The 23,694-nt window shown below is 40.6% G+C and overlaps 1 protein-coding gene across 1 annotated transcript in view; it reads left to right on the top strand.

The window, feature by feature from the left end:
• The window catches only part of LOC132977394 (CUB and sushi domain-containing protein 1-like), a 455,723-nt gene that overhangs the window by 409,749 nt on the left and 22,280 nt on the right, over window positions 1-23,694 (top strand). The window contains exons 54-62 of the mRNA XM_061041929.1: window positions 971-1,168; window positions 2,772-2,945; window positions 5,189-5,362; window positions 5,683-5,856; window positions 7,991-8,179; window positions 10,233-10,409; window positions 13,305-13,490; window positions 18,124-18,300; window positions 18,931-19,110. Coding sequence (XP_060897912.1) covers window positions 971-1,168; window positions 2,772-2,945; window positions 5,189-5,362; window positions 5,683-5,856; window positions 7,991-8,179; window positions 10,233-10,409; window positions 13,305-13,490; window positions 18,124-18,300; window positions 18,931-19,110 — 1,629 coding nt within the window. The remainder of the gene's footprint in view (window positions 1-970; window positions 1,169-2,771; window positions 2,946-5,188; window positions 5,363-5,682; window positions 5,857-7,990; window positions 8,180-10,232; window positions 10,410-13,304; window positions 13,491-18,123; window positions 18,301-18,930; window positions 19,111-23,694) is intronic.

Here is a 23,694-nt window from a genome sequence, read left to right as displayed (position 1 = left end):
TATATGATCAGACATTTAGGAAACATGCTATGTTGAAGTGCTGCCTTCTCTTTCTAAAACGCGTCAACCAGTATGTCCTCCGTCAAAGTTTCAATTCTGAAATGTTCTGTTTTTGTTTTGACCAGAGAAGTAAGCGGTGTTAAGTCAACCCCACACGGCTGTATTCGATGCCCATTGGCTTGCCAGGAAAACGGCAAACCAACAGGTGTTGCTGCGATAGAAGCAACTGGTTCAGACATAACTGATTCTACCCGACCTAAAAAGCCTCGGCATTTTCAAATAAACTCCACTAGCAGAAACATTGTAAAACTAGGGTAAATATTAGAGATGCTTTGAGAGAAATTGAGAGAGGTTAGAACGCAGAAAGGTTTCAAGACCAATACAGAGCTGGCTAAACACTGAAGCTTCAGTGTCTGCAACCTAATGTTTTGAATTTGAAATTAATACATTTTGATCACTATGATTTTACAACTTTTTTCCTGCACAGGGGTAAGATTTAAAAAAAATGTTTTAAATGTCAAAGTTTTTGTAGGATAGAAAAATTGATGAGGAACAAACTAAGATTTTTCTAAAGGATGGTATTTTAAGGCCTATCACTCAGTCACCAAAAAATGTGTATGATATCATATCCGTCTGAAGCCTTAGTAGTTTGATATATGGTTATGTTTATTATGTTTAAAATAAAATAAAAAAATCTATTTTTATCAGTTCTAGATTATTAAGATATTACTTAGTGTTGGCATGTTTGTAAACCTCATCCATATGTCAGTAAATAACTAGTGTTAAGAAAGAGTTGAACCTATCACTTTAAATATACAGTATATGTTTCACGTTTTCTTTCTGTCACACTGCTTGGAGCTGGGAGAACGCCATTTCATAATTTTTAAATATGCAGATACATGAGACAAATGACGAATAAACGACTTGAATCTTACTTGAATGTTTGAATTCATTGAATTTTGTTTCCTAGCGATCCATTGCCCCAGCGTTGAGGGCACCCTGTCAGAACACATGACCTACCGCCTGCTCTCCGGTCGATTGGGAGAGTTTGGTTCCATGGTGATGCTGGAATGTTCTACAGGGTTCTATCTTGGTGTGGGGCACCGGACTCTGCGCTGCCTTTCCAACGGGACCTGGGAGGGGTCGGATGACCCAGCTACATGCAAGAGTAAGTATTAAGACAAACACATCACAGCTTTTACTATTTTTTGTTTATTTTACTTTTAAAAAAAAAAAAGTGCGTGAGAGCATGTTGTCCTCCCTGAGCTCTCAGTATGACATATAACTTTATTTATGAGGCTACAAAGACAGAAAGGCTGGAATGAATGTAAGAGGTAATTTTATATCTGAGTTTATTCACATACCATTACTCTAGACAGGTCATTTTAAAATTCTGTGGTGAGAGTGATCAAAATCAAACACCATTCATGGATATGGACCACAAACCACTGAAACCAATAGTCTCTGCACACAATGACACATGCAGACACACTTTCAGGAGCATGATATGCTCCAGGACAGATATTCTTCTGATGGAGTTAGTTTCTTATAAGCAAAGTGGAAATGTGCTTTCAGTAGTTTTTGTTGATAGAAGGGCCAGTATAATTATAATATAATTGATTTGGTGGTTGGCAATCATACCTTGAGAGGGAGATCAAGTGTTAACCCTGTAATCCATGACTGTTATAAAAAAAGCAGGGGGTCCATTGAACCCCTTCACATTGTCTTGGGACCCTGATAAAGGTTCTAACACAAAAGCCTCTACTTCCTTAATGTGGGTATATGCTGTTGATGGAAGAATTATGAGTGTTCCTTTGTTGCAGTGTGTCTTTGTTTCTTTTAACATAAGGGAACGTGTTTAAAATAAATATTCAAAACATCTCAGCAGGCTACAGAAAGTCTGTCACATTATGTAACACATGCCAATGTAAAAATGAAAGGTGTACAACTTGAATAGTTTCATCAATTATTAAGAATTCAAATCCTACATTTTTCAAACTAGGTTTTGTTTTGCTTTATTTTCAATGTGTGTTTTTTTCATGACCATTAGTTCAGGTTGACCTCCCTAGCTCTGCAGTAGCTCTGTGTGATGTGACAATGTAATCAAAATCTATATTTTCATGTGGGTTGTGATTTCAAAACACTGTCTCTAAAGATATTAAAGGGGCCATATTATATCCCCTTAACCACCTTTTCAAACAGTCCCCTGTGGTCTAAATGAAACCTCTGTGCTGTGCTTTGGTCAAAATATAACATGAATCAAGCACCAGAGGAGGTTTGTGACCCTGTATAAACCAGCTCTCTCAGAACGCTCCGTTTTTGGTGTGTGTGTCTCTTTAAATGCAATGAGACTCTAGGCTGGGGGTTGGAGTCCATGGGTGGAGATATCAGGGGAGGGGAAGTAAAATCCCGCTGTGACATCACAAGGAGAGCAAATTTTAAACTGAGCATTTTTCTTGTGTTGTAAGACTTATGCAGACCCCAAACAAAGGACTGGATGGGTTTATTTCACATTTTGTGGGTCAGTAGACACTCAGGTTACCCAAATATATGTTCAAAAACACTGTAGAAAAACAGATCTGAGATCCTCTCACCTAAATTTAAGCAGGTATTCCATTTGAAAACTAAAATAATGGTGTTTACATTTCGGATGATGGTCCACATACTTAACAACACAGCTTTCTTCATATCAAGATTTATGAAAACTTGTATGATGTGAAATGTCTCCAAAGTGTTAACACATGATTTTGTGGGTTTTTTTTACAATTTAGTCATTTCCTGCGGCGAGCTTCCTTCTCCACCTTTTGGGGCCAAACTGGGGACATTGACAACATTCGGAGCAACTGCAATATTTATGTGTAACCATGGTTACACGCTGGTGGGGTCACATGTCAGAGAGTGTGGCGGTAACGGGCTGTGGAGTGGCGCAGAGACCAGGTGTCTAGGTAAGATCAATTAAAAGTGATAGAGTGTGCATACATAATGTGGTGTTCGGTCCGGGAGCACTGTGGTATTAATATGAACAATCGTATTATGAAGAAATGACATGAAAAGAGTTAAACAGAGGGAATTATTAAAACTAGGAGGAGGATGAGTCTCTCTCTCTAAAATGTTGGAAGTTGCCATTAAGTTAATGGTCTCCTGAAAATAATATTACATATTTTTTTGTTTTTAATTTATAGAATCCAAGTAGATTAATGTCAACAGTCAAATTACATTTTTTACTCTTATTTAATGTTTAAGCATGGGAGATTTTCATCGTGTTGTGCTTATGTAAAGGCCTGTAAGGCCAATATGCAAAAAGGCACATCATTTGAAGATAAGCCTCTCTTCTATAGGCCATGATATCATAGTTTCTTACACAGCTTGTGAAGAGAGGCCTGAGCTGTGTGTAGTACCTGTGCCGCAGATTTCTTCTTAGATTAATATTTAACGTATACATTTTAAACCTAGCCCTTTATTAATATATGAGGTTTTTGTCCACGTAAGGTGTGTGGAAATTAGAGCAGAGATAAGTAAGATAAACTGTGCACATGCATCAGTAATTCAAATGATCTACTACTGAGACTTTTTTTTATTACTGCACACATTAAGGGCTTGATTTAGACCTTCACTGACCACAGATGATTAATCCTGATCTTACATGCACCCTCTCCTCCAGTGAGGCAGCCCTGGAGTTACATGCCTGAATAAGAAACCTTTAGCAGGATGCACATTTTGATGTGATGAACTTGTAAATCAAGGCATGCCCACCTTCACACCATGATCCTGAGATGTTATTGCTAACAAGAGTAGGCAGAATATACTGAAGAGTTAATGAAAGGTGGAGTCATAAAAATCACACTTTAAACACAGCTACAAATTAGGTACAGGCTGCGTTGCATTATTACACCCAGAACTCCACACTGGGTTTGGGATTTCACATTTTCCATCGGTTATTCAAGGTGAAAAAATTATTTGAATTTTATTCAACTAGTAGGAAAAAGACAAACATTGCTGGTGTGATTTTAATTTTGATTAAAAAGTTGGTTCTTGTGACCTTGTGACCTTGTATCATTTTCCAATCCTTTAAACCTACTTTAAGGCCTTTAGATTATTTACCACCCAAAGAACTGTACATGTAGAGCTCACACTGATATATATGCTGATATTTGTTTTCAACCACTACAGTTCTTCATGATGTTCCATACATTTTAACTTATTAACTCTGATTTTAGGAGCAAAACGTGCCTTCACAACGGTTTTGAAAGGATCTCATGTTCACTATTTCAGAGTGTTTAGCCACCCCTTTGTTGATATAGGAGGCACAAATATTGATGATACAATAAACCAGTGTGCTTGAAAAAATAGCTTCTCTGATGATTGAAATCTTTGATGATTGTTTAAAGGAAATTATGTTTAGAAAAATGATAGAAATAACTACATAGCATCCAACAATGACCTCTGATGAGTTCTTGTTAAATAATAAATGCTCTGATGCCTGTCAGAAATAATATAAATCATTTCATAAAAGCTATAATATACAGAGCCCCTGAAGTCCCACCAAGTAAAATATATACATATATATATATATAGATATAGATATATATATATATATATAATTTTTTTTACTTTTTGAGTCTTCAGGGGCTCTGTAATAATAAAAATGACAGGACCCAGGAACTGACCTTGTGAGACACCAAAACAAGGGAATGAGAGTGCCACATGGCTGATTTTGTGTCTTAATGGTTTAATTCATATTGATTACACTTCAATAATTCCCCACACTTAATCTCTGATGTGTCTGCATTTTATCCACTCAGGGTTGAAGACATCATGAAAGTATGCTGTACTTTGAGTTTGAAGTTTATTTCGTACTTTAAAGCCACTGAGAGAACACAGAGAAATCTGTTGAATGTGCTGATTTTAACAGACCTTTATTATATTTGTGATTGCTGCATGGCGAGGGCGGATTCACAGTGCTGTTTGTGACATTGATTTTTAAAATGCTTTTGATGACACTCCCCTGACATTCAGAAGTTTAAGTACAGCTTTTGTTCACTGTTTGGCAGTCTAACTCGAGGTAGAAGCTGTAGAAGGTGTTTTGAGGTCGTAACTACAGGAACATTGAACCACAACTAAGAAAAGTAAGTTTAAGTCGTATTTTGTAATCCCCTGCAATGATTTCTGTCGTTTTTGTTTCTTCTAGCTGGTCACTGTGACTCTCCAGATCCTATAGTCAATGGCCACATTAGTGGAGATGGATCCAGTTACCGTGACACAGTTGTGTACCAGTGCATGTTAGGATATCGCCTTATCGGCACTTCTGTCCGGATCTGTCAGCAAGACCATCGTTGGTCTGGAACAACACCCGTCTGCGTCCGTGAGTACTTTACGATCTTAAAACCACTGTTGTTCATCCCTGTTTTATAATGATTTATTGTCTTTTCAGTCAATGTGGAAAGCTTAGAAGATGTTTCTTAGTAAAGGAAATCAATCACCTATGAGGGATTAAAATATATACCACATTCCAGGAATTTCATCCTATAAAATATTCTTTCAACGATTATCTCTGCAGTATTTATATGTTCCCAAAAAAATAAATTATCAAGAAGAAAGGAAGGGAAAGAAAACACAATTATGCACATAATACTTTTTTTTCACACCCCCACTTTCCTATTATTTTTCCCTCTTATCTTTCAGCTATCACTTGCGGTCACCCAGGCAACCCAGGCAATGGGCGGACCAATGGCAGCGAGTTCAACCTCAATGATGTTGTCAACTTCACCTGTAACAGAGGTTACCTCCTCAGTGGAAACGCTCGCGCTCAGTGCCGACTCAATGGGCAGTGGAGCAGCCCCCTACCTGTCTGCAAAGGTCTCAACATCATACTGTATAAATGCACACTGTTACAGACTTACTCACATGTGCAAGCACGCATTTGAATGAGCTCTTAAGAGTGCATGATAGTGTCAGCTTTTCCACTGTGACTAAAGCGGAAAACAGAGTTAATGGCAGGATGACCTCCATGGCATGTACTTCTTCTAAGGAGGATTGGAACACACAAATTTGACATCACACCTCAACTAGAAACAAGCATCACTATTTCATCAAAAGAAAGGAGGCCTGCGGTACCTCGTGTGTTTGATAATGTGTCAGTTAGGTGTTGATAGATTGAAGTGAACTATTAAGTCAGAGAAGCCATCAGTGTAAATCTTATGTGGATCTTTTACTGAAGATACAAACAAAGATACATGTGTAATAACTGTCCCGGCTAGCTTTGTCTACATTTGTTTAACATGTTACCTTCACGGCTTTGAACTATGGGAAAGTCCCCCAGGAAAGTCTCCAACTTTCCAAACTCGCACAAGGACACCAAATAAGGCATCAAAAAGTGTGAACAAGACCTGTCTGCACTTGACAGTTTGACAGTGGGACAGCCCTCAGCCTTCACACACTAAGCACAAAAGTACCTTAAAGGTAGCGTTAAGACAGGGCAATAGTTTTACTGATGTTGCCGCCTGCTAAGAAAAGCAGCAGATGATGAGTAAAAATGTTAGCATTATAACATGGGACGATGGCCACGTTGATAGAAATGAGACCTGAGTTGAAAAAAACAAAAACAAAAGGATTCTCTTGTCAAACAATGCATTTTAGATGGTCAGCGTGTATTCTGTATTTTGTTTGCCCGATTAGCTTCTAGCTACGGCATGTCAAGTGGAACATTTTGGCTGAATCTGCTGCCAGCAGACTGTAAAATTGAGAACTGAATAATTGTAGCGTAAATTTACCATTGAGTTGTATTCAGCGGCAATCATTTAGTTGTGTATGTGTGTAAGTCAGAAACACAGCTGGGTACATGTCCAGAGACAGGTTCTTCTCCTCTGTTAACCATGCATGGTCGTTGCACTGCGAGCCTCCGCAGACCTCCGGAATGTAACAGTTTTACGATGTACTAAAACACACCCGCGCGCACACGGGCCTCCTTCACAGTCATGAGAGCAGATCAATACGACATAGTTGCTCACATGGGTTTTCTATTGAAGGGATTCATCCTCTTCTGCTTGCTTTTTCCCCTCTCTCTCACTTTTTTCTGTCTGTTCCCCACTCTTATCTCTCTCTCCCTCCCAGCAGCAGCTGTCAATTATGAAACTGAAACTTTCTTTGTTCCCGTAGGGTGTCTGACACACCCCCATGGACTTGAATTTGAGTGAATGTCAGTTTCCCCTGCGTCATGTGAAGAAAAAATAAAACTCCACTCTTATTAAACTGGCATCCGCACTGAGAGCGGAGAGGGGTCCTGAGGAGTGAGGTCGAACAAAGCAGAAGTTTAGAAAACAGAGTTTGACTAGGGGAGCGGTTTAGACAACAGCAGTACAGAGCAACGGTAACGGAGGGTGCAATACCCAACCTTGGTTCTGTAAGGGTGAGACACTCCTGATACAATGCAATCATTTCCTGTTTCCTGTATAGTGCACTATATTTACTATACAGATTTTTATCTGAGTTCTAAAACTGTGAAACCAAAAATGAGCATCATTGGCTACTCCACTTACGTCTCTTACTGTACCCCATGATGCAACCTCAGTCATTTTTATAGATGCAAAGATTACTGCCAGATGTGGCATCAAGAATGACCAAGACAATAAAGACAATGATCTCCTCCTCCTCCTCTCCTCCCCTCTCCTCTCCTCCTCCTCTCCTCTCCTCTCCTCTCCTCTCCTCTCCTCTCCTCCTCCTCTCCTCTCCTCTCCTCTCCTCTCCTCCCCTCTTCTCTCCTCTCCTCTCCTCTCCTCTCCTCTCCTCCCCCCTCCTCTCCTCTCCTCCCCTCCCCTCCCCTCTCCTCCCCTCCCCTCTCCTCCTCCTCTCCTCTCCTCTCCTCCCCTCTCCTCTCCTCTCCTCCTCCTCTCCTCTCCTCTCCTCTCCTCTCCTCTCCTCTGTAGTATTAACACTATATCGATGTTAACAATTTCCAATAGGTCCTGACAACGTCTTCTGCTCTCTTCTGCAGTGATGAACTGTTCCGACCCAGGCCATGTTGAAAATGGTGTGCGCCAGTCTGGCCTACGTTACCCAGAAGTCTTCAGCTATGGTGTGGCTGTCGCAGTTCACTGTAAAAGAGGCTTCTACCTCCTTGGCTCTGCGATTCTCACCTGCCAGCATGATGGACGATGGGACCGACCAATGCCTCACTGCCTAGGTATGCCAAGAAAAATACAAGTACTGTAGAGTGAAAATGATCTGAAACCTGAAGAACAATGTAGGAGACGAGAAGACCAAAGCAATGAGAGATAAGAAAAGAACAGATAGACACTCATATGGCCATTATGAAAATGTTTGTCCTTGTTGTGAGCAGGTTATAACTTTCTGAACAAAAAGTTTTGTCATGCTGAACACAGGTAGTCATTGGCAGTATTTTGTTTTATATTTGTCATGAAAAGCCATTTGAGGAGTGAAATGGCTTGTTCGGCTTCAGCCAGGAAGATGAGGTGTGCAGGAGAAACAGAGCGAATAAGAGAGAGTTCAAGGTAGAAATTGGGAGGGAAGTGATCATAAAAGGAAGGCGGGAGCATGAAAAGAAGAGGCTTAAAGGTTGTCTGCGTATGAATATGGGCGAATAGAGATAAAAAGGTGAGCATGTGTCTCTTAGGGCAATAGGAGTTCCTTGCAGGGAGCGACACCGGCTGATAGAAACATAGAGATTAAACTAGAGAGGCTGATTCAGAGATGAGAGAGAGACACCGAGAGGGGGGCAGGACCGCAGAAAGGAGGAGGACACGGTGACAGAGAGAGGTAGAGATGAGGAATCAGACATACACTGGTGGGACGCCGGTGTGGGTGCACCGAGCATTACATTCGAGAAACAAGGTCTTATCGGAAAATTGGGGGGAGAGGTGTGATGACTGAGGGGCGAGGAGAGGATGGAGTAATATAATTTGGGGGTTAGGGGAGATATCAGAGGACCAGTCATTTGGCAGAAATAGAAAATCGAGAGCTGTTTCATATCTGTGTCCTCCAGAAACCTGTGCTCTGTAAAATGTCGATTTTTTTTTTCAAAATTGAAGAAAAAATAGAAGATTTTTTCCATTGATGTGTGTTGTGGAACGAGCTCTCCTTGTTTTCAACAGAGAAGGGAGGGAGAGAGAGGCTTTCTATGTTTTCTAGCTAAAGGGAATTTAATTTGATATGAGTTATTGCTTCTTTCTCTCTCAGGCAGTGCAATTAAACTTAAAAAAAAAAAAAGCTTTACTGGTATGACTGTATACCACTATACAGTGCAAGCTAAGCACTGTGGTTTCTGTTTAATTATGTGTTTATATAAAAGTTATATTGTAAAATAGCTTAAAGCACATCATATAACTGCAATAAACCCAGCCAGGAATCTTAAATTGCATGCCATCCATACCTCTCTCTCTCTCCCCCCATATTTCCTAACTTTCTCTACATTAATAAATGTAAAAAAAAAAAAAAAAAAAAAAAGCAATAAAGAAAGTATTCAAGTGGGTAAGCAAAGAAAAGCTATTGTGTGTTATGTGTTTTTCTAGATAATAGCAAGTTTTTCAACCTCAGATTAAAAAGATAAAAAACAAACATTATAAATTATACCCCCTTCATTATTATTCTGTTGCCTTCTGACTGTGCTGGTAAATTAAAAATAATATTATTTATCTTTGCAGCTGTTCGACCCCTCCTTATTATTTTGTTTCTGTCTGTGTAAATCGAAACTAACACACTAAAACAACAAATATTTACGTTAACTCTTACCTTGTTGTCACCCTCTGCCTCCAGCTGCAATGACTGAAAGATGTACCGTCTAATGCAGTGTTTCTCAACTGGTGGATCGGGACCCAAAAGTTGGTCGCCGAGCCATTTTCAGTGGGTCACCAATGTGTGCCTGGAAAAAATATTGTGTCAAAAAGTCTATGAAGTGCTTGAAAACGTGTTTGTTTTCATTTTGTGTGTATGTTCTGTCACATTTTGTACCGTCTGAGGTCCAAACGGCACCATTAGTCATTGAACAATTCTGGTTGGTCAAAAAATATCTGAAACTCAGGTCGCGATTTTTCCTGAGGTAGTTGGCGGTGGCTCCTGAGGCTAGACCAGTTGAGAACCATTGATCTAATGCATGTGTACTGTATCTGAAATCCAGAGTTGGATAGATGGAAACAATCACACAGTAACACTGTCTCTCTCTCTCTCTCTCTCTCTCTCTCTCTCTCTCTCTCTCTCTCTCTCACTCACTGTCTCTATAGCAATTTCCTGTGGTGACCCCAGTGTACCCCCTAATGCAGTGGTTACTGGGACCCGCAGCTGGACTTACAGCTCAGTGCTGCAGTACTCCTGTCTGCCTGGAGGGGTGCTGGTAGGCAACACTTCGCGCCACTGTCAGGAGGATGGCACATGGAGTGGACCACCACCATACTGCACTGGTAAAGGCACACTGGTCAATAAAGAAGCAGGTTGCTGGTAGAACAACAGAGCAGGCTCAACATGAGACACCTTAAAATTACAGGCAATGTTTCTTTGATGTTTTGAATGTGAAAGAATGATCAGTGGCAATTCTAGAGGCGCTAAGCATAAATTCACAGGGGGGTTCTCCAACCATTAATGATATTAATTATCTTCATTGTCCTTGAGTGACAAACTTTTTCACAGTAATAATGCATGTAATGCTTTGTATTGCAACAAGAGTTAGTGTTGTCTGATAGGGCCCTCTTAGGGAGATTTCCTCCTTCCATTGCAAACTTTGCACACTTCAGGCTACTGCTGTGGTTTAAAGTTTGTCGGCTCTCGGGTCCCCCCTACCAGCCTGGGGCCCCAAGCTGTTGCCTAACTTGTCTACACACAGGCAGCGTCTCTGAGAATGATGGATGGGTCCATGAAGACAGATAGATTGATAGATGGACGGATGGACTGACGGGCCCCATATTTGAAAAATATACAGTATGAATATAATCCCATCTTGTATAACAAGAATAAACCTGAAAGCAATGATAATACAGTATTATGAAGATGTCTCTGGTGTGTAGCTGCTACAATTCTACAATTCACTTAGCAGATGCTTTTATCCAAAGCGACGTACATCAGAGAGTAAGTACAACACAAGCAAGGATCTAGAAAAAAGGGAACAATGTCAGTAAGAGCAATCGATCAGCTTTGAGTCTGATTGGACACACAGGTGCTGACAGGAAGTGACCAGAGGCAAAGCACAACATTGACGGTAGTTCTTGAGAGCTCTAATCAGTATAGAAACCATCTTATAAGTCGTCATTATCAAACAAAAACAATCGTCATTACCATCATCGTCATCAATAATATGGAGACCATCATCATTAAGTTAGTAGGTATTCATGAAAGAGCTGGGTCTTTAGCTTTTTCTTAAAGGTGCAGAGGGACTCTGCAGATCTAATGGAGTTTGGAAGTTCATTCCACCACCGGGGGGCAACAGAGGTGCTGCTGCAGCACTTAAAAACTTCATAATATAACCTGTAGCCTACACTGTGCTCTGACAATAACCAGCACTGACTAACTCTGACAGGTCAAAATGACTGACAGTATCAGTGTCTTAGAATTGGAATCAAATGCAAACCATGTTAATGAAGTCATGGCTGAGATGTTTGTAGTTTCTCAGTGTGCGTGATAAACTGTAGTCCAGTAATGGACAGTCAGCCCGGGCCAACAACGTTCTATGGCTGGCAGTTATATTCAAAGCAGACTTAGGCTTTTGAAATACTTTTTAAACGTCTAAATCTAGCCAAATGAGCATGTGTTACCGGACTAAACATTGCAGTTTCATCAAATTCAGAGTTAAATGACACAACACACCACAGGAGACATTATAATTTAAAGTCAGTTAATCCATTTACTAAGAGACAAACTGTAGCGAGCTGTTTATATTTGACTGTAATTACCGTCTTCTTTCCTATATTCTTTCTGCCTTTCCTTTCGCACACCCTGCCACCCCCTTTATTCCACCATTTAAAAAGTATTTTCTATTGTCCCCGCACCAATCACACTGAGATAGTATTTCAATAACTTTTCTTTTACGTCTTTGAAGCAGCTTTAAACAAAAGTCTTTTAATTGCTTGCTTTAAGTTGGTACTTTGTATGAAATGATAAACAGCTTGACTGTGCATGTTTATGTGACCTTGAGAAAGTCCTATTTGTCAGTACTATTATAATAGAATAGAATAGAATGACTTTATTGTTCCCAAACTGGGAAATTGTGCCGTTACAGCAGCAGGTTATCCAAACACACAATATTAGCAAATAAACACAATATAATATTAAATACGAAGTAAAGCACTAAAAATATAAAAACTAAGAATTAGAATATATCCATCCAGGATTTAACTTAGCATTACTTCTTGTCTTAAATATGAAAGATTAAATACAACATTCTTTGCTCGAGGTAGATAAGATTTTCAGGAGTTTACAGATACATGTGTATTATCATATTGTGTCACAAATGAAAACTGGACGTCTAGCATTAGCTTCATGTGCAAAATAACATGCAGGGAAAAGGAGGTGATGAGTCCTAGATTTCTACTCCAGGTTGTTAGTTTTGACTTTGGAGTTGGCTTGCCTATTCCACAACACAACAACTGATCATTTCCAAACCCAGCATCAACTGTCGCAACAGCTGAAACGCAATAAGCTTACTCTGCTGGCCTCAAAACAGAATGCTCAGCAGGGCAGAAACCATCCTGCAGCTGAAGACCTAATTGAGATGCAAGCCGCTGCATTTGGAGCTGTACCCTGTTAAACTCACAAATCCCCACCGATGAAATTTAAGCTGCTGAAATTGTGACACGCTCAGTGCTTTTAATGCTAGAACAATTTGGTATAGCCTAAATGCAAAGTACAGTTCTGCAAAGTTTGCGTGTGAGGGCATGTGCGTGTACTGCGTGTGTGTGTCAGTGTATGTAAAAAACAGGAGAGGTAAAATGTTCCTGCATTTTTTGCATGAGAGGTTAGAGATGGACTGAAATCACAAATGCTTTTTAGTTTGATGTTGTTGGCCTGTAGCATGAATGCATTTATTTTTAGCAAGGTGCCCCCGTTGAGAGTCAGCCTCCTAACCTTGTATTTCACAATTTAGTTACATAAAATCACTAAAACCTCTCAGGGGGCTAATGGACATCAGTCGAATGCAGAGCTGCTGTTTCATGTTAACTGTATTGAGTGTGATTGGACTGTCTGCGTGTGTGATCATGTGTATTTTAAAGATCATGTGTCATCAAGACTGTGCAGACTGAGCATGCATGTGTATGACTGCTTGTGTATATTTGATGTCTCATCCTAATGTGTCTTTCATGTTATAGGAGTAAGTCCGGGAGTCTGTGGAGACCCAGGGATCCCTCCCCACGGTGCTCGTCTTGGAGGGGAGGAATTTAAAACCAAGAGCCTGCTGCGTTTTAGCTGCGAGGCGGGATACAGTCTGACTGGCTCAGCTGAGAGAACCTGCATTCACAATGGCACCTGGAGCGGCACACAGCCTGTCTGTCAAGGTGAGGCAAACATGGGCGTTAAGCAAGCAACTCAGGAAGGAAATTTCTAGTAGTGCATGTGTGAACACAGCTATAGATACCTATACTGCAACTCACAGGAAACATGTCACCTTGGTTTGTATATTTAGTGTTTTTAATTCCATTTCAACATGATGCCTTGGTAATAGAAACCAAGTCAATGAGTTTAAAAGGGCTGTTGTGTGCTGTATTCTATTTATATGCACTGTTTATTGACCCTGTTTCACAGTAAAAGAATGCTGTTTGCATTATACAAGGGGATTGGATTTGAAAACGCAGCATATGCCAAACTGCCTGTATCAAAAACATCACCCATTTTTATACCAAGTTATCTCCATCTCAATAAGGGTTACCTTTGGGTCCCAACCCAGATTCCATAAAGCACAGCTGTAAAAATAAACATCTCTGTAAAAAGAAGCAGTGCAGGGTTTTCGTACAAACTCACAGTGCCATTGTGGCATATGGACCTAATTATTCAGCATTTTATGTGGAAAATAAATCTGCTCAGCCTCCAAAGATGAACAGCTTAATCTCTTCTTTGGAGAATAATGTAGCGTCGGGCTGCTTGATATGCTGGTGACAGTAAGCAACAAATCCATTACCAAAAATAGCTTAAAACATATTACATTCATTTCACAACTTACAGTTTACTTTTCTGAAGAGTGTGCCGGGGAAGTTTTCAAATGTGTTTATTTATTCCAGCATTGAGATGGATTTCATATGATATGATTTAAGGGTGGTATCACACTAAGGATCCGGGTCCAGATCTGAGTCGCATGACCCCCCAAAGTCTGGTACATTTCATCAGTGTGAACACAAACGTACTGTACTAGTACCGCACTCAGGTACCGTGAGTCCGCTTGAAGAGGTGGTCTCGGGCACGATTCATGTATAGTCGAGGATGGTCTGCAGGAGATGTGAACACAACCGTGCCTTCATGCTTCCAAACAAGGAAGTTGACCGCCGTATGACGTCATTCTAAATGGCCTCCTTTTGCTTCAAAAACCCGTCGTATCCACGCTGCATGGGCCTGTTTCATCCTCAGAGCTGCACGGTAGATGTGGAAGTAGGAAGAGGGTTGTTGTTGGAGCCTTAGAAATAACAAAAACATCCACAGTCCTTCCTTCTTCATCTTTCTGCTTCTTAGCAGATTTGCAAACCAACTATTTGCATACTGCCACCTGCTGTATCAGAATGTGTATACACAAGTGTACTCAGGCATGGAACAATGACGCTAATGTGAACGCAGACCAGCGGGGGAGAAGGGAAACCTCCTCGGACACGGTACGAAAACAATCATGCCTAATGTGAAAACGCCCCTAGTTAGTTTGACTTATAATAAATAAGTACAACTAAAAGTTACGGTATGAATTGTTATGTTTTTGCTAGTTTATCATTTTATAACTCCATTGTATGGTTAACACGAATCCCAATCTGCGACAAAAACTGATACGTAAAGTACCCGCAGACCTGATATGTAGCAAAAATTGCCCCAAATTCCCTTAATGTAAGAGGTTTGTGGAAGAAGAGATTTGTTTGAAAACCATCAAGCTTCCTGTTTCTGCATGTGCATTTTTATATTAGGGTGGCCTAGATAGGAAAGATTGATGTGTGTCACTCCTGACTGAGCTGAATCTTCCATAGCACTGCTGTGGTTATAAAATGTATCCTGCACAAGTAGTTTCCAAAGACAGAATTTAAACCAATGGGGTTTTAAGAGGAAATTAAAATGGGTCCCCACAGTGCAGTAAAGACACTAAGGTGTTTCTTTCCCTATTCCAAACACTGGCAGGTAGGCTGAATGAAGCACTGCTGACATTAACTCCAGCCTGACGCAGATTTTAGATTCAGTTAGATGGATGGGCTTTTCTCGCAGTAATTTGAGTGGAGAGGGAGAGGGAGGGATGAGTCATACAGTTTCAGTGCACCCTTATGACTGTGTGGCCAAGACCCAAAACACCACCAGTGGATCTAAATATAGACGCATGAGAAGCTTAACAGCAACACTGAGTAAAATAAGGAAAGAACAGGAGCAGATATATTCAAATAAAGAAGAAATGTTGGAGTGCTATGTTTCAATGATTTCAACTAAAAATCTTCATCTTTAGTTTCATATATTCCATCTTCTGATTTATGTTCAAAGTTATGCTAATCCTAAAAAACTACTTAAACTGTCAATCAGTGTTCATAGAAATACTTGGATGTTATCTTGTTAAGCCTTTTCAAGGGTCAAAGAAATAAAAATAAACCTGTAGCATAAAGAGAACCTCTTTGAAAAGGAGATCTGCAACACTCTGAACTCTAAGCGGTTGTGTAGGTTAGTGGGCAGTGTGTGGTTGAGACTTTTATTTCATGTCTTCTATTTCGAGTCTCCGTTTGCCCACATGAACTGAATTACAAACATCAAATCATTCCCTCGAGTCTTGTGCACATCCATACACCACACACAGGCACTCACACACCTCAGAGGTGTGTGTCTATTTGTGTGTGTGTGTGTGCCAGAGCCTGTGTGTGCTCAAAACAAATTATTTATGTCTGTCTACAGTTGTTTTTCATTAAGCTAATAGTGGTTAAAAGCTGATTCAGAAAGGATGAGACATCTATCACTGAGACACTAACACAAAGAAATCCATATACACATCCTTACATAGACACCCCCGCACACAGTCACACACACAAAAACGCACACAGAATGTTACTCACAGCAGGTTTACTGAGAACACTCATAGACATAAACAGTGGACTCTAAGGCACACACACACAGTATTGCTTGATGTTTCTTATGCACATAACCCCACACCACCCTACCCCACCCCACACACACACACTCTGTTATTGTGCAGAGCTTTTTAAGGCTCTGACTAATGAAGTCCATCGATAGGTGTTGGATTGTTACAGGCTGTCAGCTGTCATGATCTTATTAGTGAAATGTAGTGAAATGTCATGTGGCTGGTGGCTAATTCATGTGTGTTCTGTCAATGTGCTGCGCCAGCTAACTGAAGATCAATGGATCGCTTATTCAGAGACGTTTAAGAGACGCAGTCCTTCCACATCTGTTGTTACCAGTTTGGTCTTACTGGTCGAAGTGGTTCAATAACTAAGAAGGCCAAGGATGGATAGAGATTGTAGCCTTTAACTAACCATAGAGAATTGATCTTGCCTCTTGTCCCAAAAGGTGAGCAAAGGGGAAACACTAACACATTTTATAGATATTTTTTGGGTACCTGGGTTGAGTAATGACGGCTTCTCTCTCAGAGCCAAACAGATTATCCATTTGCATTCACACCTTAGACTGTATAAAAACAGGGACGTGGTCTAAGTGACGACACCCATTGGTTTCTGAAGATGCGTTTTGGAGCCCAACGATGGCTGTCAGAATATTGGAAATGCTCTCTCCACGACACTTTCAGTAAATCTAGTAACAGAAATGAGGTGGAGTTGAGGTCCTTAGGCAAATCAGCCACAGTGGACACTTAAGGAACTGCAGATTTTTTTTTTTGCAATGGTCTCTTTTTTCAACAACGGCAGGTTGCTGCTTAGTCCACACATGCTACCAACCATGTTGGGGTCGGTGGTCTGATTGATTATTTTCTTTAATGGCATAAACAGTATTGTATGGGGGGAGTTTTTATGTATCTGTTCTGATTTTATGAAGGACACGAGTCATGCATCGTTAGGCACGTGTCCAACCTGATTGATGGACAGGTGCAATGAAACTGTTTGTCAAGAGGCTTGAAACCCGCCTCAGCTCCAGCTCTAAGCCTGTCGTTAGGGTGAGGCAGCATTTCCAGTATGGCGCCTGCCACCAACAGATCCCTTCAGTAAAAAAATGGGTGACATCCCTCAGGCTTTGTGCAATAATATTTCAACTCTATGGTCGAGAGCAACATATTGATACTGTATAGGCTTTGGTGTGAAGTTGTTGAAGCAGCTGTGAAGGATGAACCCTCATGTGTTTTCATGGATACTGCAGCGCCAGGGGTCCGGACAATCTCAAGTTATAAATATGTATTCTCTGTGCTCTCATCACTGAGACTTTGTTCTCCCTAGGATAACTCTGGAAGGACAATGTCCACTAACACTGACTGAGAATGAGCTTTGCAACCCTGCTGCATGACCAATTCTTCTCCTCCTGTGTGTTACTTTCACACCTTTTTGCTTCTCATATCCTAAGAATTTTGATGAAGACACTAGCGAATGTATATTTTCAGACAGCATGTCTTTATTTATTTTTAAAAGAGGCAGTACCAGGCTACAAAAGCCTAGTCTTAGAGTTGGAGCAGTGTAAGGCTCTCTGCTTTGCTCATAGGCACCTTGGTAGTTGTATTAAGGGCTGTAGATTCATCACAGTCTATTCCTGTTTTATTTGCACACAACTGGAATACTGTACATTCAGGCCATCCAGTGCTGAGAATGACTCCAACAACCTTTAGTCATCAATAAGCCTCACTACCTCCACTACATATATTCAGAGTTATTTCCAGCTGACTCCGGTGATAATCTCATTATTGCAGCCTACAGCTGATCAGTCTTGAGTGACAGCGAGACAGTATTGCTCACACTGATATTATCACTGTGATTAATCGCCGCTGTTTAATATTCCCTCCTCTCTCAGCTGTATCTTGTGGTAACCCTGGCACCCCGTCACACGGAAGGATTGTCTTCAGCGATGGTATTACCTTTGGCAGCTCGGTGGCTTATGCATGCTGGGAAGGCTTCAAAACATCAGGCCTGACCAACAGACACTGCACCACCAATGGGACGTGGACGGGACAACCCCCAGACTGCACTGGTACGATCAATTCATTGCTATTGCTTCTAGTGTCTCTATTAGTGTGGATATTGTAAGTGGTGAGTGCAGGGTGTGTCATCATTAATATGGAAATTTGAAAAGTTAATTTCATTAGCTGAAGCACTACTAGTTCAACTGCAAATATTACAAAGGGTTATCAAGTGTATAGTGGTGTTTTTGTAGCGAGGGATCCAAGAGACATATCAATTGTGCGTGGACTGTGCAAACGACTGGCTTGCAGATACAGGACTGTGCAAGGTTAAGTAAGTTGGGTCTCAAATTTTTTTAGCTTATAGTTTAAAAGAGTCGGCCAGAGGTTGGGGACAGTGGCAGAGAAGATGAAAGGTAGAAGAAATGAAGCCGTGATGTTCTGCAGAGATGTTAAAGATGGAAGTTGGTGAGAAAGTTGAGAATAAGGATGAGGTTGTGATACAAGAAGGGTATGGTGAAAGCATCGTTATTTCAGTCTGTTACAATGCACACAGTAGGGGATAGTTCTAAAAAATTTGATTAGATTAACACATCTTACCTATCTCGTGCAGTATGACACTATACCAGCTGACAGATACACACTCTGCAGTATAATTGTGTTAATGACTAGTGCTGTGAAATGTCTCTCACCTCCTGCAGTGATCAGCTGTGGAGATCCTGGACCAATAGCCAATGGGATCTATCTGGGAAGTGAGTTCACGTTCAACCACACAGTGATCTACCGCTGTAACCCCGGTCACCTGATGGAGCCACTCGGAAGCAACGTGCTTCACTGCACCAAAGAAGGAACCTGGAACCAGACCAAACCAAGCTGTAGAGGTATGACCATTAGGCACTTCTCTTTGAGCTGATAAAGGTATAATATGAAATAGTTTAAAAATCTGAAAACATGAATACAGCCATAAATAATGTTAAAATATCACAAAATCAAAGAAACATAATGCCCATATGTAAAGGTTAAATATTCCATAACGAGCAATAATGAATATACAGTAGAGAGAGATCATAATCATTGAATCATTTTATGTTTAATACATTAATTACATTAGTAATGTTATTATTTAACAGTTTTTAACAGTCATTTTTTAATGAAACTCGATTGAGTATGTCACACCTCAGCCTTTAAACCTCCAAACTTACATAATGTATTCTACTTCAAATAGGCAGTTGAGGTTCAAATGATTGAATAACTGACACTTGTTTGTGGTGGACAGTGATTCAAGCTACTGGAAAGCTTTTGTAAATGTTCTTAAATACAAGGGATGGAAACAACCAAAAAGCATCATTTTGATTTTACACCACAATGAAAATAATTGTCTATTGGGTCTCAATGTAACACAAATCTTCTAATAACAAGGCTCTTTAAAATTAAGAATTACAAGATTGGTTATTGTTGTAGAGCTGTAGAGAAAAAAGAAGAGACAGTTTGAATAAGAACAATAGATTTTCATTGCTAGCTGCCACACTTAAATACAGACTATGACTTTAACAGTACTTTAGATGGAGTCCAAGAGAAGGTTTACACGGCTTCTTACAAATAACAGGCTGATAAAATTAGGGGGTATTCCTTGAAACCCTTCTTCTCTTACAAGCATCATTGTTAAAAAAAAGAAAAGAATGTATTAAAATAAATTGAGTCACAGTTTTACAACAGCCTTTATTTGGAGTTTAGACAATAATACTCCACAACAGTAAAAGGGAACGTTTCCTGAGATCCTCCCCGCCGCTTCTTCCCACAAACAGAAAATCTCCTGCTGACTCCGGCAGTTGCAGAGGCTTTGAACTGAGATGAAAAAAGCCGTAGAAAGCCGACAGAGGCTACTGAGAGATGCAGAAAGAAGGGGACAACAGAGAAGTAAAAGATAGTGTAGGTGATAGAGAATGAGACAGGGGCTGGAAATTGAAAAGAGAAAATAAGAAGGAAAGTGGATGAATGGAAAAGAGAGAGAGAGAGACATGGGTAGAAAAACACTGCTGGTACTCCCTCCCTCTGTTACTCCTCCTCCTCTATCTTTTCTTCTTTGACCTCCTTTGCTTCTCAATGTTCAACTTCTATTGAGGCTGTACTTCTTCTGTCTCATGTTTTTGTTCAGCTCCCCTGTTTTCATCCCCTTCATTTTCTCCCACTTCAAACTATCCACAAGTCCTCATTTGATCATATTCTGGAGAAGCAGCATCTTCGCACAGAGAAACATATTGAATGAAAGGAGTTGTAAGCCACACAAGTGTACCCTGACACGCTAAATGAATCAAGTGAGGAAGAGGGAGTGATAGAGCAAGAGAAGGAACGAGGGAGCAGCACAGGGGAGGAAAGAATAAGGAGTCAAGGGAGGAGAGAGGGCGACCAAGAAGGGAAAGAAGAGTGGTGGATGAAGAGACGAGATAACAGAGAAAGCAGACACTACACAAAGAAAGAGAGGTGTAGAGATTTAGAAAGAAAGGCAGAGGGGAGGTGGAAAATGAGAGAGTCAGGTGGGAGAAGAAAAGGGGAAAGAGAATTTGATGAGCCATCAGTTAGGCAATAATGAAAAAAAGGGTTCAGAGAGGCAGGGGAGAGAGGGGGTGGGGGGGGGGGGAAGCAAATGATGGGAGAAACTTAGAGAGGCAAATCAATACCTGCCCCCAGACCTGTAAACACACAGTGAGAAAAGGGATTAAGCCCATAAAATGTGTTGGCTGGGTGAAATGCGCCAAGAGAGATATGCCTAGAAGAGGAAAGAAGGAGGGAGAGCCAGAAACTTTGTGAGAAGGAGAGGAACGAGGATGAAAAGAGGCACTGAGCTGGGACAGAAGGACGAGGAGGAGGAGTGGAAGACGAAAAGCTGGAAGGGAGTGACTGTGAGAGAGCAAGACAGAGAGGAGGCAAGGGACCAAAGTGTTTGAGAGAGCAGAGTGAGGAAAGAGGAAAAGGTTGGGCGGGGGAAAGGACACAGTGATGGAAGGATGAGCTGAGGTTTGTTATGAAGCTGGAATGAGACCCATGTGAAGCTAACCGAGCCTATTCACAACAAAGGAGAGACGCAGAGAGAAAATACAACTTGAGAAACCTTTAATTACAGGCTGAAGTGTTCTTTGGGCATCAGAGACCTGCAGAGATATTGTTCTGGAATATTAAACTGCTAAAGTAAAAAAAAAAAAAAGTGTTTTTGTTCTATTTTTGAAGAGCTCCAGTTTGATCCCCGACCACAAAGTTGGTTTTAGAAAACACTCTTTTAATTATTCATTTTAATCCCTTATTAGCTGTTGGTGAGCCACCAGCCATTGTTCCTGGAGTCACAGCAGAGACTGTCGAACAACATGCTTTAAGAAGGGTCTCGTGTGTGAAGGTGTGTGTGTTGTTTTAATGGGACTAACAACAAGAACAAAATGTTGAAGAGTGGAGAAAGCAACATGAGACAACAAATGGACTTCATATGATTATGGGAGGATGACTTTGGGGAGATGCAAGGCTTCTTCAGGACACTGGTGACATCCAAAGCCAAAATTAGTCATCTGATTAGTTTGCTCTGAGCACCCGCCGTTGCTTAGAAACTGCAATGTCACAAACAAAAGATACACTTTTTGGAGTTCAAACCAATTTTTTTGTTAATGGCACTCTGATTCTGCATCCAAAAGACTGGCGACTGAGAGAGAGAGAGAGAGAGAGAAAAAGACACAAGAAAATAGATTGGCAGAGTTAAAAAAACAAAATCGACAGTTGGGTGGAGGGGGGCAGGACAAAAACAAATGACGGAATGAAGAAAAAGTCAGACATAAGAAGCCAAATGCCCGTGTGATGCGTGTATTTAGTGGTGCTTTTAAAGCTATCTTGTTCTATTACTGCAAACTGTCCATAAATTGATCCGTGTGATTTCTCCTGTTAGTTTCACTATGTAGATTTTGCTACATCTACTGTATACACAGCTTGTGTCTGTGTGTGCGTGAGTGTTTTGTGCGTGCCTGTATCTATCTGTGTGTGTGTCTTTCTCTCCCTCTCTCCATGCATGCGTGTGTGCACCGTGTATCATCATAGCAGAGTGAATGGAGCGTGAAACCATCTGTCTCCTGGTTAGATGAGAATTACACTGACTTTATTAGATGTTTGAAACCATGCAGATGGTTATCATTATCTTAGGGAGTTAGGCACATGCACACACATCACACACACACAGCACACACACACACACACACACACACACACACACACACAGATGTTTATCAGGGTTTCATAAAGTTATATGCACAGACATCTATCCTCATACACACTTGACCTGCATCTGTGAACAACGGGCAGATGGGTGCAACCATAGACACGCAGTGGATTTTTTGTGAAGCTAGTGTAACATCATCAAGCATAAGCAACGTGTCGTTATATAATCACAGACTGCAGATGCTTCTTTAATGTGTATAAATTGGTTTTATCCACTTTTCATATCAACATTAGTTGTGTACACTAACAGTCAGAAAATGACGTCTCAAAGCAAGCTGTCGGTTTGTGTGAAACATTAGCATTACATAAAACAGGAATCTACGGAGCCCCTGAAGTCGCAAAAGGTTAAAAAAAAAAAAGATCTTGTTTGTACAAGATAATTCTATTGTTCCCACAAGTTGTTATGTTGTGCACACAAGTTAATATCTTGTGCGTGCAAATATTTTGTTTCTACTTTTTGGGACTTCAGGGGCTCCGAATGATTCCAACATAGTAGGTCAAAGTGAAAATATGGACAAACATTTAAAAAAGAACGCCCGATCACTATAGAGATGTCACAGAAAATGCAAAACCCCAAGTGTCCTTTGATAAACAGTCCACATGATGACTGTGGTTTGTCTTTTGGTTGAGCAACTGAAAAATGGTGACCTCCTTCATCTGGTGGTCACAGCTGATGAGTTTGTCCTTTGTCACAACTTAAATTTTCAGACTTGTTAACATGAATACCTTTGAATCCCACATAGTAATGGTAAATGGACTTGAGCTTGTATAGCGCATTTCTAGTCTTCTGAATACTCAAAGTGTTTTTACAACGCAGGTCACACCTACATTCACACACTGAAGGTAGAGGCTGCTGTGTAAAGTGTCCATCAGAAGTAACTAATCCCATTCGTACACATTCATACGCAACGTGGGGTCTTGCCCAAGGACACATCAGATATGTAGCTTGCAGGAGCTGGGGATCGAACCCACGACCTTCCGGTTTTCCAGTTAGGAGACGACCGACTCGACCAACTGAGCCACAGCTGCCCTATAGTTAGCACTGTTGCTTTACATCAGCGATAGGGAGCAAAGTAAGTGGCCCATTGGTCAGTATATATGTAGTGTTCCGCCTTTTGTGCTGCTAAGAGGTCCTGTGTGACTAAATACAAATCTTATTTTTGCAGATGATAATATTTCCTTAAAAAAAAGATATTTTTTCCTTTTTTTCACAG

The sequence above is a fragment of the Labrus mixtus genome, chromosome 1 (assembly GCF_963584025.1).
Source record: "Labrus mixtus chromosome 1, fLabMix1.1, whole genome shotgun sequence".
Lineage (NCBI taxonomy): Eukaryota > Metazoa > Chordata > Actinopteri > Labriformes > Labridae > Labrus > Labrus mixtus.
The sequence above is the reverse complement of the archived record's forward strand: the minus strand, read 5'-3'. Positions and strand labels throughout refer to the sequence as shown.